At 41.9% G+C, this 19,712-nt stretch overlaps 1 protein-coding gene across 11 annotated transcripts in view; it reads left to right on the forward strand.

Annotated features, from left to right (window-relative positions):
* Positions 1 to 62: 62 nt before the first annotated feature.
* Positions 63 to 19,712, forward strand: part of KLHL15 (kelch like family member 15) — a 23,297-nt gene continuing 3,647 nt past the window's right edge. For 3 of the 11 annotated variants that reach the window (XR_007376138.1, XM_048940791.1, XM_048940864.1), the window contains exons 1-3: positions 63 to 408; positions 2,416 to 2,511; positions 12,156 to 12,867. Coding sequence is in view for 10 of the 11 variants with exons in the window: in XM_048940791.1 (XP_048796748.1) it covers positions 12,163 to 12,867 (705 nt within the window). In the remaining variant the exon portion in view is untranslated. The other 8 variants (XM_048940802.1, XM_048940812.1, XM_048940822.1 and 5 more) reach the window with 8 other exon arrangements.

The following is a 19,712-nucleotide window of genomic DNA, read 5'->3' on the forward strand; positions in this document are numbered from 1 at the left end:
ATGCAACCGGACCCGCCGGGGAAGCGAGGACGTGCGCATGCGCGGGCGTGCGGGAGCGCGGGCGTGCGCGGCGGCAGCGCGCGTGCGCCTCGCGCCCGCTGCGGGGTAACGGTGGCGGGTCGGTGCGGGTGATTTGGATGAGGTTCTCGGTAACGGCTGCCGGGGGCATCGGTGCCTCCACGTGTGCCTGCGGGACGGGGGGCTATCTCTCAGAACGGCGGGCTGGCCGGGCGCGGGGTCACCGCCTGCCGTCGCTGCCTGTAAAGTGTCGGAGTAACTGCGGTGGGAGGATCGGCATGAGGCACGGCCCGGTTGGGAGACGCCCCAGGCCAGGAGGCTTCGGCCCGTGCTTGTGGCTGTGAGGACGTCGGCGCTTGTCGATGCGTATCTAACAGCATGGAAACGTAGGTGTGTTGCGGGTGTTTGAGGGATGTGGTGCAGAAAGGAGATGGGGGTGCAGTTAAAGCGGTGTGCGACTGTATGTACTGGAAGTGAGCATCCCTGGTTTGGTGGCCATCAGCTTATTGGCACTAATGGTAAAGGCCACTGTACGTATGGTAGTCATCTCTGCTGGCCATCAGTCTTTCCCTTCGTGAATCTTTGGTTGAACTCAGCAGCATCCATAGAGATCCACTGCAGGCTTTGAAATTACCATAAGCAGATTCAGAAAATGGCACAGAGGGATGTTTCAGTGGATTGTAACACTTGTGCTGTATCTGGACAAAGAGCTTTTCTGACAGAAAAGATAACAAAAAAAGCAGAACACAAAGCAACTAATTTGTAGGGTTGTTTTTTTTCCCCTGAAATGAACGTATCTGTAAGTGATATGACTTGCCATCAGTTTTGTCTGGTACCTAAAATGGAAATAATGGTATTTGAGGAGAAGTGGCCATTTAAAATATTAGGCTCAGATCAGTGGTGCTGATAGCATTTCAGGACCTACTTGCTCCAAGTTCTAATTACATATTGACTGTAATGGAACCAGTACAGAAATTTGACAGTTGTCCATTGACAAACGTAGGTATGGTTGGCCATGTAGTTTGTGGAAAGTTAATTTCAGTTGGCATGTTAGTGTGTCCTCTGTAGGCTGAGTGCTGTATACAGCCCGAAGACACAAGCAGCTTCCGTCTTTGATTCCAGACAGCTAGCACCTGTTTTAAGAGTCAGGTGAGGTTTTTCCTTAAAAATCAAGTAAAATCCCTAATCCACTGATGACAGCCAGTTTAGAGACTAAGAGCCAAATTCACAACTCTCCCCTGTGGGGAACTGAACTGATTCCTCCTCTGTGGAAACACCTTACAGGCCTAGAAGACATTGTTGCTAACAAAATTTCCCCTATGATCAGAGCAACTGCTTTCAATACAAGTAACCATCTGTGTCACGTACATTCATATTCATCAGCAGTGTTTTTTGCCCACTAGAAAGTGTGGAGCTTTTCAGATTTTGCCTGACTGCTTATGTCAAGGCAATAATTCCCAGGCACCCAGCAATATGATTGGAACGCGATGAGGGAAATGTGTGCTAAACCAGTATGCCTGGTTTAACAAGATATGTCACTTCCCACTTCCACAAATGCCATTTCCATTCTTTCCTGATAGTATTTCCTGATATACAATAGCAAATGCATTGCCAGCATTCTTGTTTCGAAGGAAAGAATACAAGAACGTGGTAAGAAAATACAGTAATGATGTTGCTAATAACAAAATATATTTCGTCTTCCTACCAAATAATTTTGCACATTGGTCTTGAAAATAAATTTTCGTTTCTAATCTTCTGTTGGACTACGTGATGTTATACAATTTTTATATAAAATGCTTTGCTTCTGAGAAAACCATATATGCTTACGACCAAGACATACAAAGCAAGCATGGAGAATATGATGCAATACTTGAATGTGGTTGCCTCAGCATGAGGCATGTATGATCACTGATGAAAATGAGCTGAAAATACTGGATTCTGTAGGTACTTACTTGCTGTAATTATGCAATAATGCAGTGCAGTATAGGGTTATAGAAACAGTTGTTACATTTGCAGCAGCCTGTAGAAATGATTTACTCCTTCCCAAGAATTCTGTCAGAAATCTGAAGAAATACACTATCATTTCTATTTGAACAATAAAATTGTCTACTTTACATATTCTATCTTAATATTTTGATTTACTGTACTGGATAATTGTAGCACGAAGAAAAACGCAAAGCTGAAGACTGGTTACTGTCTAGGGCCTAGTAGTAAAGTTTAACAGCGCTGTAGTTTTAGGAGATTGAATCGTTATTAAGTTTGAGTTTTTCAGTACAGGTAAATTTTCTGTATGGAGGAGTCACTTTTTTTGTGCTCTTAAATGCTGGGAATAAGTATGTCACAGCTGATGGATGTTTTTGTTTATTTGTTGTTTTTTGGTGTTTTCTGGGGGAGTAGGTTTGAATCCGCTTTTGTGGCAGTGTATTGAAGAGACCTGAAGATCACCTTACGCCTCAGCTTACCACAAACTGCAAACAGCAAAATGACAGTCAGGTAAAGCCAAAACAGCCCTGCCAGTCTTTTTACCCTTATTGACCTACGCAGGTTGAAAATCTGCAGAGTGCAGAGGGATGTATGATGTTTTGTTGTGTTGATTCTGTACATGAAAAATAGATTTTCTGCTCTAGGTTCTCTTTGCCAAATCATGAGACGTCAGTGTGCTTGGTATATCAGAAGATAGACCCAGTGTGTAAAGGAAAGCATTTTGGACAGACTGTTTTGCAGGGTCTGTTATAGGAAAAAGGAAAATGGTTTTAAACTATAAAGGGAGATTAGGTTGGGTATAAGAAAAAAGCTTTTTATGATAGGGGTAGTGAAGCACTGAAACAAATTGCCCAGCCCAGAGAGCTGGTGGATATCCCATCCCTGGGGACAGTGAAGGTGAGGCTGGATGGGGCTCTGAGCAATTGATGTAGCTGTAGGTGTCCCTGTTCATTGCAGGGGAGTTGGACCAGATGTTCTTTAAAGGGCCCTTCCAACTCATTTGATCATTTGAAAGATCATTTGATTCCGTGTCTTTCCTTTGGGACTTAGGAACGGTAGCTGCTCTGATAATGGTTGGTTATATCATCTTGGTTGCACGAGTAACAGGTTTTGAAACAGCAACTGGGGAAATGGGGCAAATTTACTGTATGAGTTAAGCGAGGGAGGTGGAATGGTATGAATCTGACTGAGCAGAGAGAGGTCAGGTCACCGGTGTGGAGGAGTCAGTGAATGGGAGCAGGCTGCTTGTGGTGTGGAGTAAGTAGGCTGTGTGGGAGCCGTGGGAGGTCAGTTAACAGAGTGGGAATAGCAGTGGGTAGTTTTTTGTGAAGCTGTGCATGCAACAGCAGGTTCATTGTGTGAAGCAGTAAGAGGTGGGATAGACATTCAGATTGGGGGTGGCAGTCATAGAGGAATTGTGCTGTTGTTTTAGAAACCAAGAATGGGGTGGGGGTGGTAATGTGCAACTGAAAATAGACAGCGAAGGGGATGGGAACAGCAATAAATGGGGAGAGGATGGCAGAGCACAGCCTGTTATTTAAAGCAGTGAGTGACATAGGAGATACGTAGCAGGCTGTGAATAGTTTGAAGAAGGCAGGGACAGCCCAAAGGACAGTAGTTTTGTATAGTGTCAAGACATTCTGTGATGTACATGAAGTACATGAGGAGGTTGTTGTTGGATTGTTTTACCTCTTTACCTTTTGCCAGCCAGCGACAAGCTACAGAAAGCAAGGAGGGGAAGCTTGGGCTAAGGCAGAGCTCTGCTCAGGGCCGGGAGCTGCGTGCAGTTCGTTGCTCGCGGCTGTGCCGAGCAGCCGTAGCCGGCGGCCCTGACCCGCCTGGCTCTGTGACCTGGTTCCCACAGCGGCTGGCAGGGCTGCGTGTGACGAGGAGGCGGCCGGGGTCAGCTGCAGCGCCCGTCGCTGCCAGGTGCGAGGGGGAGGAGTTCAGCCGGCTCCTGACAGGGGCCGCTGCCGCTCGGAGCGGGTTTCCGTACGACTTCTGTACTCGCCGCGCTGCCGCCCGAGGCGAGTGGGAACTGCGGTGCGGGAGCTGAAAGGGGCCGCAGCGAGCGGGAGGACGAGACGACGCGGCCAGCCCTGCAGCCGCCTGCGGACGAGCCAAGCAGATGACGCTCCTTGGAACTGCATTCCCGATCCCCAGCGGCGGCCGCTCCCGGCCCCCGGTGAGAGCCTTTCCCTCTCCGGGGGATCATCCGCCCGGGATCCCCGCGGCCGACGGATGCGGCCTGGCCGATGCCTGGCTGGTATGGGAACGCCGCCGGGCGGGGATGAACGCGCGGGACCGGGCCGGGCGAAGGCGGCGCAGCCTCTGCCGCTCGGGGCGCGGCCTCCCGCCGCCGGCCGCCGTCCCGGGCCCGCAGGTGGCGGCGGAAGTGACGGGCAGCGCGGGGCGCCCGCGGAGGGGGAACATGGCGCCGGCGGCCTCTCTGGGCAGCGCCGAAGGTAACGCGGCGACGGGCGGGCGGCCGGGCGGGACCCCGGGGGCGAGGCCGGGCCCTGCTGGGCCGGGCTGGGAGCGACGGTGCGCGGGCGGCGCGGCGGGGGGCGGCTCCCCCGACCGCGGGCGGCGGGGAGGAGGAAGTCCAGGGTCCCCCCTTCCTCCGTCTCCTCCTCCTCTCGGTCGTGCCTCGGCCGCTGCCCCTCTGCTCGGCCCCCAGGCGCGGCCCGCCGCCTCTGGCTTTATGCTCCGCGCGAGCTCCCTTTCTGCCGGCTCGACGGGAAGAGCCGCGGCCCCGGCACCGCTGCCGCCCGCAGGTAGGTGTAGCCGCCCCCGGGCCTCCCGCTTTAACCCCTCGTCGGTCCGCCCTCCGCGGGAGAGCCTTGCGGGGCCTGGGGCGGCCGCTGAGGGCTCCCAGGCGCGGTCCTCCTCGGGGCAGCTCCCGCGCTGCGGGCCGGTGTGTGCGCGTCGGTGGGCGAGCGAAAGTAGGTCAGCACACGGTGCCGGCCGCAGCGTTCGGAATAGTGGTTGTAAGTAGAAGGAGCGGGCAGCTGCTCAGGGTTGGTGCTGGGGTGCTTTGGCTTAGGTTGGTTAATACGTAAATATCGCACAAAAACACGGTGTGTTTTTTTTTTCCTTTTCTCTAAAAAGATCATCGTAGCCATCAAACTGTTCCTCGATTAAAAAGGCAGCGCTGCAGCAATGTGCATGCTCTTGTCTTTGCCGTGTCGTAGAGATGTTCCTCAGATGTAACCCGGCGCTTCCACTGCCATTGCCCCAATTCAAACTCGAGTCCCTTCAGCACACCACCACGTGTCAGCATCATTTCTGTTGTTCCTCCCAACATCCAGCCCCATGAGTTTAATTTCCACCACAAGTCCTATAAACTTTCCCACTGTCACTCATCTCCTTTCACTTTCCTTAATTACATCCTATGGCTGCTATGGATATACACGTGCTGATTTGCCTTTCAGCAGGCAGAGCGGGCCAGGTCACTGCTGGGCTCACCCTGGAGGTACTGGGTCTTATTCATCTATGGAGCTGCCAGTCTGCAGAAGCTTTCTGTCTTTCTGACAAATGAAGTTGGTGTTTGGCAGTGTAGTTGAATGCCATGCCTTGGACAAAGGGCACAATCTTTTCAGTTGTATTTTCTCAGAGGACTACTAAATTATCCTAAAGCATTGACAGCTAGAATTATTTTTACTGCAATATCACTGCCTGCTCCTTACCATTTATTAATACGTTTATTATACCGTTAAAGCCCAAACACTCCTGTAAACAAATATAATTAGATTTTTACAGCATAGTTTTCTTAATGAGTATCTTTGCAGTGAGAAAATCAGTGGTTATTAATAATCCTGGCATTTGATAAAGTTATGATATAAGATGCAAATATATATAACAAAGAATGCTGACACTTAGGGTAGGGTGGTCCTGTCTTTAAGAGCAGTGACAAATGCGTTATTTTCATCACTGCCATCGTTTACCTCTTACATACTAGCAATGCAAGTTTTTCTTGTAGATTCTTAAGGTTGTGTTAAAAATATTTCAGACTGGGTTCCTGGCATCAGTAAATGTAACTCGACCAAGATTGGGCTGAGCTTGCTCCTTGCAAGTAGTGTGGTTTTATGTACAGGTAGAACTGCACTGATCTTTTAGTCAAATGGTTCATAGCTGTTTTGATGTCTGTCAAGTGCACTTACGTCATCCACTTAATGCACCTAATGGTACGAGAAACTGGTGTATACCTCCATACTGTTAATTTATGAGATTGAAACTTGGTGAGGCTAAACTGGTCAAGCAGCTACAGCTGCTGCATATGTCTGGCAGCATTTTAAAAAGTTTGTGAGGCATGTACTTTCATCAGAGTCCTTTTGATGATCATCGCAGGACTTGATTTAGGAGCTCATTGGGGGAGTGCATTTTGTTCTCTGGTGGCTTACTGTTGTAAAATGAGAACTTTCTGACATAAAATCTTCCAGTATTCATCTAAATTCAGTGTATGTGAAACCTATGCTCTACATCAGTATTTTAAAACAAAATGGTTCTGATTTCTTTTTTTTTTTTTTTTGTGCTTGTTACATTTGTATCTTTCTGCACAGAAAGACTAAATCGGGCTATGATGGCAATTTTTAGGAACAGCAAGTAGTATGGGTTGAAAAGTTGTCCATTGTGAATGCATGCAGCAGCACGTGTGCTTTGGGTTAGAGGTGTTTTCAAAAGGAAACACAAATAGTATGGTAGGTACTCTGTGAAGGCAGCCACAGTACACTTCCAGTGTGACGTATAACCAAGCTGTGCTGAGACAGTCTGTTTAGAGTTGTAGTATGCTTGGTCACACTAGTTCTGATGATACTTCCAGCATAACCACAGCGACCTCGCAGGCAACTGATGCATTGCACAAGTGCCACAGCTGTTATGAGCTGGTGCAGATTGCTTGCAGGTAGCAGCACCAGTAAAGGTTGTAAGAAGAGCAGTCAGCATCTGATGCGTGCCAGTAAGAGAAATCCTTTGTGCAGTGGGTAGTTTGCAGGAGAACCCAAGAGTTAGCTTCTAGAGCCGTGGCAGCATGATGCTTCTGCTCAGCTCTGTGCTTCTGGAGCAGCCTGGTGCTTTGGGAACCCTCACCTCGGGCTGTGGGAAGTCTGCAGAGTGAAGCTACCAGATAGTGTCGATGGATTTAAGAGTAATTGTTCCCAAGGCTTAGCATATTAATTATGAAGGATTTTACATATGCAGAAAAGTGGTTATTATTTACTTATTGTTTCCTCATCTGCAGTTATTTCAGGAATGGAAAGTTTTGATAGCCACTGGTTATTGATCTTACTTACTTCTAGGTCATTCCTACTGTTGCTGTTAGTGGAGAATTGTGAGGAAAAATGATGGCTTAGCCAAAGTTTAATAGTTCAGTGTCAAACCATGTAAAGAGAGATTTAAATTTGTGGGGATACATGTATTGCATAAACATGTTAATACACTAATGGTGTATCTAGCTGCATTCAAAGGCCTGGTGGTGAGTTTGAGCAATTGGAAATGTCTTGTTTGCATGTATAGCATTTTGATACGTATGTGTGAAATTTGACTATGGAGATATGTCCTGTTAGTGCAGGAAAGTGCCACTTGAAACAGTGTTCGGGTCAAAGACATGAGCTCAAACCAGCTTTTGCTGTGTGTGATGCTACAGAAAGCATATGTACCAGCTTTAAAATTTGCATTGAAATGCCTCCATTTGACAGATGAAAGGAATGGGATAGATGGAAAAGATTTGGGGGTTTTAAGCTCTGTTTTAGTACTGTGATACGAAAGCACTGCTCTGTATGTCTGGTGAAATATATTTTGTCTAATCTGTAGGTACTATTCGGTGAAAAAGCTGTGCTCATGTAGATGCTTTCTCGGAATTTCCAGGAGGCAGGTAGAATGAACCAAGTAGTGTTTTATAAGGTGGCCAGTTCTGTTTCAGCATCACAAGTGAGATATGAAGGATCAGCAAAAATCTGCCTTTCAGATGCTGTGCTGGAATATATTACTGCTTTACCAGAACAACACATTTCTATCCCCAGAAAGTGCATGTGAGCTTGCTTATATGTAGATGCTTCTTGCAGTGCATTTTATTTTTCTTTTTGCCCATAGGGAAATTGTGCTTTTGGGTAGATTCTCAAGCAGGGTGTAAACCACATATGGGTATTTCCTAACTTCATCCTTGGTAGCTTGTGCATTGAGGCTCCCTCTCTTCTGCTCTAAGCCTCAAACACTCTGAGTAAAGAAGGTTCTTTTTGTTTGGCAAGAAAAATAGTCTGGAACAGGGTTTTCAGACTTCTATTACAACTGCAGAATAAAGATGAGAAATCAGTGTTCCAAGAAGGAGCTTTTACAGCCATGGCAGAGTAGATGCTGTAATGAAGAGAAAGAAATGTCAGGAAAAGCGAATAAGGTTAAGAGTATTTCTTGTTGTTTTTTTTTCTTCCAGCAGAGAATCTTCCTTCCTGTACTGCATTATACCCATCAGCTCCAGTATGCGCAGGACAATGCAGAACGCCAACTAGGGATTTTTTAATTCCCCCTTTATTGTTTATAGGTTGGATTTTCTTTTTGTTCCAATTTTCTTACAGACTACCGTAGGCTACGTCTTCCTTCAAATCAAGTGAGCCATTGTGATTTGCACGGGTGGAAAAAGCTGTAACTCTTGGATTTTGCATTTTTATTGAAAACAGGGGAAAAAATGTTACGTTATTATCTTCAGGGAAATAAGCTGCAGCATTTGAATAGCTCATAGAATTACATCTGAGATTGAAAGTGTGTGGGAGGAATGAAGATAGCTCTGCTTTAGAAAAATGGCTTTATTTGTGAGTATTTTGTTATGCTTTTCTGTTATTCAAATGGCCGCAGTGCCATTTGCTTTTGACTTAGTGTGCTAGCTTTAGAAATGAGGAGTTCTCCCACTTGGTCATAATAGGCATTTAACTGTTAAGTCTTTCAGTCTCTCTACTATTTTAACCCCTTGTTAAAATAAATATGCTGCCCAATACATTTTTGTATTGTGAAGAAAACTATAACTTCTGATACAGTGTATGGGTTAGTACCAGTAAAGGGGAATTTACTCATTTAATAGAGGGAGATGAGTATTCTTTCCCATGTTGCTTGTAAAATTCTGGAACTTTAGATGGGTTTTGAAGAAGTCTTATAATTTTTGGCTCTTCTTAAGTAATCCATTAAATGCAGTTTGATGTGTGTGATGAAACATATTTTAGTATTGGAAAATGCGGATTTACTGAAAATAATACAGGAGATGTGAAAAGAAGAATTAAATGACTTAAAACTTAATAGTTTTTGAAACATTCTGAAATAATAATTTCAGAGTGTTGATTACCTGCCTCTGTTGAAGAGTTTTGTATCTGACTTCCTGTTTTAATATGTTTTTTACCAAGTAATCACTTTCAGGGACATGTGGAAATTGGAGCCTAAGAAGTGCTCCCTCAATGCTGTCTTTATTTATTTAACACATTTTGGTGATTGCTACCTCCTTACTTTTTTGATACATTGAAAATTTGAATGGTAATTGTTTATTTCTGATGGGTTTTTTTTGCCTTTTTAATAGAATTTTTATGATCCTTCTGTATGCAGTAATGTGTTCTGTTTTGAAGAAATCCTTTCCTTGAGATTTGGACCTGCATGAGCCAAATAAGCCAATGTGGTCAGAGATCCCATTACTTCCAGATTATCGTATGTTGCTTTTTTTGGTCTTTTTAATATATATTCCTCTGTTAGTCTGTTCACATCTAACATTTGCAAATTCCAGCTATGTCCTGTCCTTATGTGCTGTCACCTCGGTTCATCTTGGAGTTGGAACTGAGGTACACAGCTTGGTTGGTCTCCTGAGGAAATGTATGTTATTCAGTTGTACTGTCTGAGAATCTTGTTCACCATTGGGCCCCTGGTTCAATTTCAAACTAAACTGAGAAGTAGTTGTCTCATGTTGCTGAGTATTTTATGGAAATGGGGAGGTGGTGTTAAAAGCCAAGTGACCATTAAATTTCATAAGGAGAAAAGATTGAAGTGTGAGCTCAACATCAGAGAGCAGGGAGTGGAAGGAGGGTATTATAGATGTTCTAATGAAAGAAAAAAATGCTGATATTACTGCTTGTCTTGTATTTGGTATCATAAATCCTACTGTGAAGCACAAGCTTTATGCTTCCTCATCACTTTGTTGCTTCTTTTTGAGATAGCTATTTCTTGAGATAGATAATTGCCTGCTTTTATACAAGACTGATTAACAACTAAGAAAAGAAGGGTTTGATTTTTTCCCTTTCTGGTAGGGATATGCTGTATTCAGGAGCAAGGGACTCAAAACACGTAGTTCTAGAGCAGTTTGAATTTTCTCTCCATCTTCAGGGACATCGAGGGGAGTGTGCTACCATGGATACTGCTGGCAAAGTGATTGGCTTGACAGCTTTGTCTCTTGCTCCTGCCCTAACCTTGAGGAGTTTGAGTTTTCTTGTCAAGCCTCAGTTTTCATGTACGCTCCTGACAGTTCTGCTGTCAGCTTATGGAGTCCAATCAAATACACATCAGTTACAATGGCAGCAGGTAGAACTGAGGAAGCTGGCTACAACGCAATAACTGCTTTCTGAAGTTGCAAAACCTTGGCCAACTCAGCATCCATACTCTGTTTTAACACTCTGTTGCCATGAAAATGAACAGTTTGTTACATGTATTGATCTTAATGGTACTTGGCTTTGTGTGTGGACCAACACATCAGTGTGGACCAACGTATCAGTACGGTACTGCTTCCAATTGTTAACAGTGGTGGGAATGTCAGAGTTAAGTAATTAAATGCACAAATAGCAGTCTGAGTGAATTCTCCAGTGTGATTCAAAGTGGGGTGAAGATAAAAATGGCTGAGCCACTTGTAATGGATTATTAATGCCAAAAGGGGAGAGTGTTACCCTCCTGCTAATTTCCTGCTAATGTGTGATGTCCTGCCTTTTGCATCACATCTGTTCTGCTGCCAGACTCTGTATTCGGTGTTCCTCACAGTTTATTTTCTGTCAGGTTTATTTATGAGTTGAATGGATTTTCCAGAACAGTCCAAGAAACACCAAAAAATGCACAGAGTAGACAGGAGGAGCTCAGATTCCAGAATGACAGACAGGGGGGAGTGGAGTGAACAGTTGCTGTGGGGAACGATCATAAACTGTTGGTTTAGTTCAGACTTTTTAATGGAGCTGCCCTTCAGCTAGACACTGGGTGCAAGGTGTTGAGAAGTTCTTGTATTTGGAGTAGTTTTTGATGCAGCTTTTTTTCACTGAATATTTAGTTTCCTTAACAGGGCATTGGGATGGTTTTGTGTTTCGTTTGTTTTTGTTGTTTTGTTCTGTTTTTTGTTGTGTTTTTTTTTGCTTATTTGCAGTTGACTCTAGCTTGCACAGAAGCAGCGCTATATGTTTATTAATATTCATATGCTTAATAAACACTTAAGCTTCGCCAAACTCTGTACGTAAAATATTATTTATTATCATGTAATCCTGTTAGTGCTTCCTATGGCTTTAGTGTCCAGCAGTTTATAAATCTCATTACATAAATAATGCTGAGAATAAGAAATGGAAATACTGGTCTGTAGTGTTCTGAGAAAGACGGGACAGAAACTTGAATAATATCTCTCTGTTCTGTTTCCTCGCAATAATTTATGAGTAAACTAACACACATTTTAAAAAATACTACATTTTGGGGGGAGATTGTGTTTTGTATGGGCCTTCTGGAGTTTGTTTCTGAAGTGAAGGAAGTTCTGCTTCCTTTGTTAAACCTTTGATACTCAAGATGGGGTGTTTCATTACTTTCCTGAGATAACTATGAAAAGATAGAGGAGAGGAGGGAGAAAACAGTGGTGAAGTTGGCATCGTATATGCATTATCCTAACCTCTGAGTAGTTTGAAATGAAGAATCATTTTGGTGTTTTCTCATCATTATTCACATTCATTACCTTTAAATGGAGAATATTTTGGGGTGGGAAATAATTGAAGTTTCAGTTTTAAATCTCAAGTTAATTTTTCAACTGAACAGAAGACAAGAAGGATGGGGAAGACTTCTAAGTCTTGATGAAAGTAACTTCTGTTTGCATTTATCTGGTCAGAAAGAGCTTGTGATGTGTTCAATACTAGAAATAATTTATTTTTATTTTTATTTTATTTTTTCTTCAGGTGATTCATGGCAGGGGACGTGGAAGGGTTTAGCTCCTCCATCCATGACACCAGTGTCTCTGCTGGATTCAGAGCACTGTATGAGGAGGGATTGCTTCTTGATGTCACACTTGTCATTGAAGACCACCAATTTCAGGCCCATAAAGCACTGCTTGCCACCCAGAGTGATTACTTCAGGATTATGTTCACAGCTGACATGCGGGAACGAGATCAGGACAAAATCCATTTGAAAGGTCTGACAGCTACAGGCTTCAGTCATGTCCTCCAATTCATGTATTATGGAACTATTGAACTGAGTATGAACACTGTTCACGAAATCCTTCAGGCTGCCATGTACGTCCAGCTTATAGAGGTGGTAAAATTTTGCTGCTCTTTTCTCCTAGCTAAAATCTGCCTAGAAAACTGTGCAGAAATCATGAGACTTCTGGATGATTTTGGTGTAAACATCGAAGGAGTCAGGGAAAAATTAGACTCTTTCCTGCTAGAGAATTTTGTGCCGCTCATGTCCAGACCTGACTTCCTTTCATATCTGAGCTTTGAAAAGCTCATGTCTTACTTGGATAATGATCATCTGAGCAGGTTTCCAGAGATAGAGCTGTATGAAGCTGTTCAGGCCTGGCTGCGCCATGATAGAAGACGCTGGAGGCATACGGACACCATCATTCAGAACATCAGGTTTTGTTTGATGACACCATCCAGTGTTTTTGAGAAGGTTGGTGCATTTGAAAAGCAGTAGGCAGAATTCATCATTTAGCTAGGGCAACGTACCATTAAACAAGTAGGATTCCCAGTCCTGTTAGGAGGAACAGTAGACCCGTAGAAAACAAACATCTATAAGTACTGCCACCTGATTGTTAGGCAATAGTATGTACAGTGGCTGGAGAACAGGTAGGTTGTAATATATGTGTTGAAGTTACTTCATATGAAAAGACATTTTAAGATAAGGTCACTTGTATCTGGTTTTATTTCAGTCATTCTTTCTGTTTTCTGCAAGTTGTTTCTTGCTTCCCAGAGATTTTGTAGAGCATACATTGTAACAAATGTTACTGATATAATCAAAACGTGCTCACTGTAGATTTTGTGTGTTTTAAGTACATTTTTCTTCTTTACAAATGAAAACTGACATCTGCTGTTAAATCTGCAGTGTTTTTGTTTTTATTGTATCTTCAGTACTCGTGCTATTACACAGCAGATAGGAGTGAGCCCCGATCCTGCAAAGTTCCACGTCCATGTGATTTTACTCAAGGCATATCATACGGTCAGAAGTGATTGACAGTGTGAAATGTAACGACTTACTTGAAATATCAGAGGAGTCTTTGTAAGAGGTGACAAAAAATTCAACTAATGATTGTATGTTTTAAGAGGTTAAATGAGAACTTGCTTTTTCCACTGCTCTGTTGAAGAATAGACAAAAAATATTGCTCTCTAGTTCCTAAGAAACTCGGGAACATTTGATGTGGGTAGAGAACTCAGAGCTTGTAAGCAGCTCTCACAGGCTAGTAACTGAAAGGGTATTCAAGTTAGGAGTTCTTCAGCTTGTGCTGTTATGTTATGTCATTGTTATTAATCTTGTGTGTTCAGATGAACTTTTAAATTCTGTATTTTTCACCTCTCAGTGAATTAATAGGATTTAACTCCCTGTGTATTTTGTTGGGCTTCTTACCGTTATTTTCTCATACATTTTTACTTTGGTATCTATATACAGATAAGACTGTATTATAAATTATAAAAACTATTAATAATTTCAGACTGAATTATTACTTTTTTTTATTGTTTTGTGTGTGTGGATTGAGTAGACTTAATACATAACTTATATTGACTAGCCTATGGACATAAAATAAATCTAATTACCTAGAATTGTTTTAGAACACGAATGTGATGTTTATATCAGGTTAAAAATGATTCCAGCTAGTAAGAGCTGGAATCTGCAAGATGCTGTGTAGTGTCTTGCTTGTAATAAAACTTCTACTTCATTGCATAGTTTAAGGTCTGCATTAGGAAAACTGATATCACCGGATATTCTTATAGTCAATCACATAAGTTAAAATACATGTGAAAGTCTATTTCAGCTCTTTGAGTTTTTGGGATAGGAGTTCAAGTATCAAACTGTCTTCAGCGTAATTTTCTGCAAGCACAAGTGAAAAATGTGTGTTGTGCTTTTTTAGGGTTCTATTTAGGTTTAACTTCTGAAGTTGGTTTAGTATCACTGATATCTATTCTGCATGCATTGCTTCTTGCAATTTTTCTTGGCAGCTACAAGCAGCTAAACTAAAGGAGAGATGTCTTTTTCAGCATCCCAGGCTACACAGTCACCTGTAAAAGCATTTTTTTTGGTGAATGCCCTATCCGTTAATTGTATGCGACAGTGGAACAAAGCCAGTCAAATTTCTATTGTGGGACTGTGCTGTGTTAAGTAGAGGGAAGAAGGGCTAAACATGGATGTCATTCACCACTGCAGCTAAGAATGTTTTTTTGACCTGGCTGGAGAGTGCTGAGTAACTCATTATAACCAGTGACAAAAGGCATCTGCGGTTGAAGCAAACATGATAATATGACCGAGCTTTAAAATTTTTCTTTATTTAATAAAAGAGCATGTTTGTTAACTGTTCTGTCAGTAACTTGAAGGAAACACGTTCCTTTGTGTAGGAAGGGGAAAATACTGGGAACTGTGCTTTTCTGGAGATTGCAGAGCAGATAAAAATTTATCCTTCGCTGAAGCACAGGGTAAAATCCTGTGTGAATGTACCAAATACAGTCTGAGGCTGACTCTTACCGTTGAGCAAATTCAGCATTCACAATACAGTCACTGACTTGTCATATGTATTCTTATGTAATCTTTCTAATAGACATTTCTAAGATGCGTGGCATTATCCTGAGACATAAATAACTTACATAACTTAATTTTCCATGTCACAGAGAGAATACTTTATGCATCTTAAGCCATTTTGTTTCTTACAGCAGTTTTAAGAGAGATTTACAATCTGAGTGGGATGGCTTGTATTTTTCAAAGGGAAGTGATGAGTGACTGGGTTAATACCTCAAGACTGACATGCACATGGGATGCACAAGGGAAGGTGTAGCCTGTGTGCTTGCTCTGAACTGCCTGGAAGAACTGCCTCTGAGGTAGGAATAGGTACTTCTGTTGTTGCTTGGCCCTTAATGTAGATGGATGAGGAAAATGGAAGGATTTGAGGAAATCGTTGGTAAAGAAAGGAGAGGTTTATGGCTAGGAAGCACGCGTTCCACTGTGCATGTTACATCTGTCTTATTTGAAACCTATCCTGAGCTCTGCAGGGCTTGAGGAAAGTTGAGTTTGTCTGTTACTGTACTGTGAGCATGTAGTGCCTTTCCTGCATATTTTAATTAATCTCCGTTTAGTTTTTGTATATAAGAACAGATGAAGCGTTGTTTCAAAACTCTGTGACCTTAAAACTGGGTTTTTTTCTAGTGCCTTTTGTGTAGGGTTACAACTAGTCCATGCTGATTAATAAATTCCCAGTTTAAATCAGAAACTTAATCACTGGGAGTATCAACCTGTACTTCAGAGATAGGATGAAAAGCATATTAATTAGTCCATCTTTGAGTATGTGGTTTCCTGGACTAGCATATCATCATTTTTGAAAGATGGCATTATAATTTTATGTCCCTGTCATTTTGTCTTTAGGGATGTTCAGCGCTTTTTTATCGATGTTTTTCTCACCTCCATGTTTAGTGAATCACTTCAAATATTTTCTACAACTTCATATGCTGAAGTTAAGAACAAGAAGTGCCTAGTGGTTAAGGTTAGAGGTTTCTACTTCTCTTAAATGGGCTCTGCACTTGTATTTGTCTGTCTTAGGTTTATCACTGACTTGGATAGACTTGCTAGCAGTATTTATCTTTTGCTGAGCACCTTGGTTCTGGCATACAGATGGCTGGTTTTGTTCTGAGAGTTCTTTGCCATTACATTTCAGCTTGACTGTGACAACTTCTCTTGCTGTTCCCTTTTATAAACTGGTGAGACACTGATTTTGACAGTATTGTCCTTGCTGCATAGAGGCTGTGTCGTTTTATCTTTTTATAGCTAGGCTGACAAACGCCAAGCACTTGTAGCTCTTGCAGAATAACCCTTCCAAGTCCTGTGCAGGTACTGACCAGTTTCCACATGTAAGTAAAGACCCAGACTAGAAAAAGGAAAAGTTACATACAGCAACTTATCCGTAGTGTTGTGTATACTGATATGTGGTTGCAGGTTGACTTTGGTTGCTGCCATTTTAGAGACATGTTTAACTTTTTTCTGTTTCACTTCAAAATTCAAAATTCAGTCAGCATGTCAAAAGTTTGATAATGTTTTTTGACAGGCTTATAATTATGTTCTGAATATGGCCAGAGATAAGTAGATATGAAAACAGTATGAACCGTAGGAAGGCTGATGAATCCTTAGTTTTCAGTCAGCATAATGCCTGGTCAAATTTCAATTGTTTATTTATCTGCAAGGAAGAGGAAGAATAAGCTCTCTAGAAATCTGATACAAATATCTTTGTTCATTGAAAAGACATAGCATAATTTCTGTATTCCGTGTATTGACTTTGTATTACTTCACTTAGATATTCAGAATTACTAATTTTAGAAAAGAAGCTGTGGTGCCCATCCCTGGAGGCCTCAAGGCCAGGTTGGATGGGGCCCTGGGCAGCTGAGCTGGTGGGGGGCAGCCCTGCCCACGGCAGGGGTTGGGGCTGGGTGGGCTTTGAGGTGTCTTCCATTCTGAGCCATTCTGTGGTTGTTGATGTTTTTACTGGATCTACAGAAGGAACCAGGCTCATTTGTACCCCAGACAATAACATGTTAAGATTTGAGTGCCCACTTCAAACATCAGCTATGTGTTAACTAGGTAACTAAAAGTGTCTTTCTGGATGGTTTTTCCCTAAAACACCAGATAACAAAAATAAAAATATAGCAATACTTGTACGTGGTTGCTGGAAAAAAAGTAAGCTCTGTACTGAAGACAAACTTTGTTACAGAAAACTTATCTTGCATTTCATTACCTTTCTTCTGCTTAGTAATTTGCTTATTTGTTAAAAGGGAAAAATAAGAAAAGAGTAATGTAGAACACTCTGATGCTTTGCAGGGGCCACTTCACTTTTCAGATAGAAACTAGTGTAAGGGCTTGTATTTTGACTTCTTCTCTTGTTAAAATGTAGATAGAGAAATTCTTAAACCTATAGCCAGTCGGACTAGAAGAGCAATTTGCAATTGTTGCAGTTCTGCAGGAAAACAGACAACCATCAGTAGCTGCTTTATTTTGGGAAGGCAGTGTTTCATTGATACAAAATGAAGAAAAGAAAATGCGTTCCAGCCCCAATGTACTATGGCTGGGTGGATGGCAACAGTTTTGTTGAAACTTTGATGTGTTTGGTGTTGGCTACCTGAGGGATAAATGTAGGTTGATGTTTTTAATTATCTTTAATCCTCTTTTACGAAAAGGCACGTTTCATTATATTCATGATGTTCCCTGCCTGTCTGACTGAATAGCTGTAACTGGTAGATGATGTAATAAGATATTTCACCTCTGGGTAACAGTTACATTGATGCTATGTCCTATCAGACCCTCTTTAAGAAGATTTTATAGAGAAAACTGAAGGGAAATATTGGGAAGAATGCGGAAAAAAAAAATCGCAAATGAAACTTTATCAACTGGAAGGAGAACAGAAAGTCTTTCTTTAAACTCTGAGAATGCTGTAAAGCTTTTGTATTTTTCTAATCAATTCAGAGCTGATAGTGTGCTCTTAACAGTGCACATTTTTTTCACCTCAAGATTCATCCCAGTCAGTGTATATGTCCATGTGTCACATTTTTTGAACAAACTTATGAGCATTCTCTTTGATTTCATATGCTACCAATTGGCTACGTGAGCCTTTTAGAGCTTCTTCATTTGAACTTAACAGAAAAAAAAATTGGTACATTAGCAGTTAGATATTTCTTGGTCAACTACTTCTTGGTTACAGGGAATGACGGAAGCATACTTTTGGATGCTAAGCATTTTCCTTCAGCATATTTTGGGTATCAGACAGCAGTTCCCACAGAAGGCTTGCTGTCATATTCTTAATTTACTAAAACTTGCCAAATCCACTGTTGTGTTTTAATAATGAAACACTTAAGTTTCAGTGCTTGCTTCATTTTTTGAACATGCATGCAAATTATTATAAAATTACTAAAAAGTATAGGTGTATGGGAAATTTTCCTTACGATGGGCTGAATAGGACTTTAGCGTAATTTTGAAAGCTCTCACACAGAAAACACGTGAATATGAAAGTGGGCAAACTGTCCTACAGTTACCTTGAGTTTGTTAATATCAAGCAAACGTGAGCAGTCTCTACTTGCTCATGTAGGCATATACTAGCATTCATCTTAGACCATCATTTGAGCCTCAGGAGAAGTATGGTTTGTATATGGTAGAGATTGTGCTGGTGAGAGCATTTTTTCCCAACAGCAAAGGCTAGGAAGCCTCCAGGTATGTTTTCTCACAGAAATATAGATAAACAGTCTATTGTCACCTTGTTTTTCTTTTCTCAATATTCTGAGAACTCATATCTCTTCAGGTCTGTGCTTGTAGGTAACTTCTCTACATATTTTAGTCTGAGACAGTTGTTTTTAATTGATAGATGCATTTGCTTCTTGTTGCCTGGTTTACGGCAAGAGATTGGGGATTTGCTTTTATAGTGGTGCCCTTACCAAGTTAAGTAGTAACCTACTAAGAGATTGTCTCACTTGTCTTGAGAAGCTGTCTGAAATTGCTTTTCATATACATGAAAATTCATTAACACCACTGCTACTTATATAGGTGGTGGTACAGGTTTTTGCCCCTTGGGAAAGGGAATGCAAAGTGGTGGGGAACAGATATTGAAATACATTATCTTCTCATGTTTTCTTGTGGTTGCTTTGAAATTTTGGACTGGCATGACATTTTTTTAAAGTACTGCTCCTTGTTTTGGAGTTGGTAGGAATTAATGGTGTACAGAGCTTTTGAAGGCAGTCCAGTTTTATGTGAAAAGTCTGATAGAGGATTTGAGCATTTGGCAATATTTAGCTTTTCGTTTTTGTTGTGGTTTGTTTGGTTTTTTAAAATTTGTTTTAATGGTATAAGTGAGAATGCTGTGGTGAGACAAGGCTGTCTGTACAGCAGGAGGTAATCCAAGACCTGTTTGGTGCTAGACAAATAAAAATGTTTGGAACGTTTCAATCAGAGGATGTGTTTTGGAATCATCGCAGAAAACGCTGGAGGAACTCAAAATTAGCTTAGATAGTAGGTAGAGTCTTATAATGGTTCTTTAAGAAAATTTGAGCAGGCTCTTCAAATTGAGGACTGACAGTGAGGTGAGTGTCATAACTAGGCGGTAGTACAAAGGTTGTAAGGCTCACTTGGGAGATGGAAGTTCAAACTTACCTGCACAGTTCACCAATAAAATGTGCAAGCAAAGGGATATTGATTGATATGTTTTCTTCTTGTACTAAAGATATGTGTTAGCTTGAGGAGACATACAGAGAGGGAACCTTGTAGAGTGAGAAATGTGATAGCGT

This window comes from Lagopus muta, chromosome 1, assembly GCF_023343835.1.
Source record: "Lagopus muta isolate bLagMut1 chromosome 1, bLagMut1 primary, whole genome shotgun sequence".
NCBI classification, from domain to species: domain Eukaryota; kingdom Metazoa; phylum Chordata; class Aves; order Galliformes; family Phasianidae; genus Lagopus; species Lagopus muta.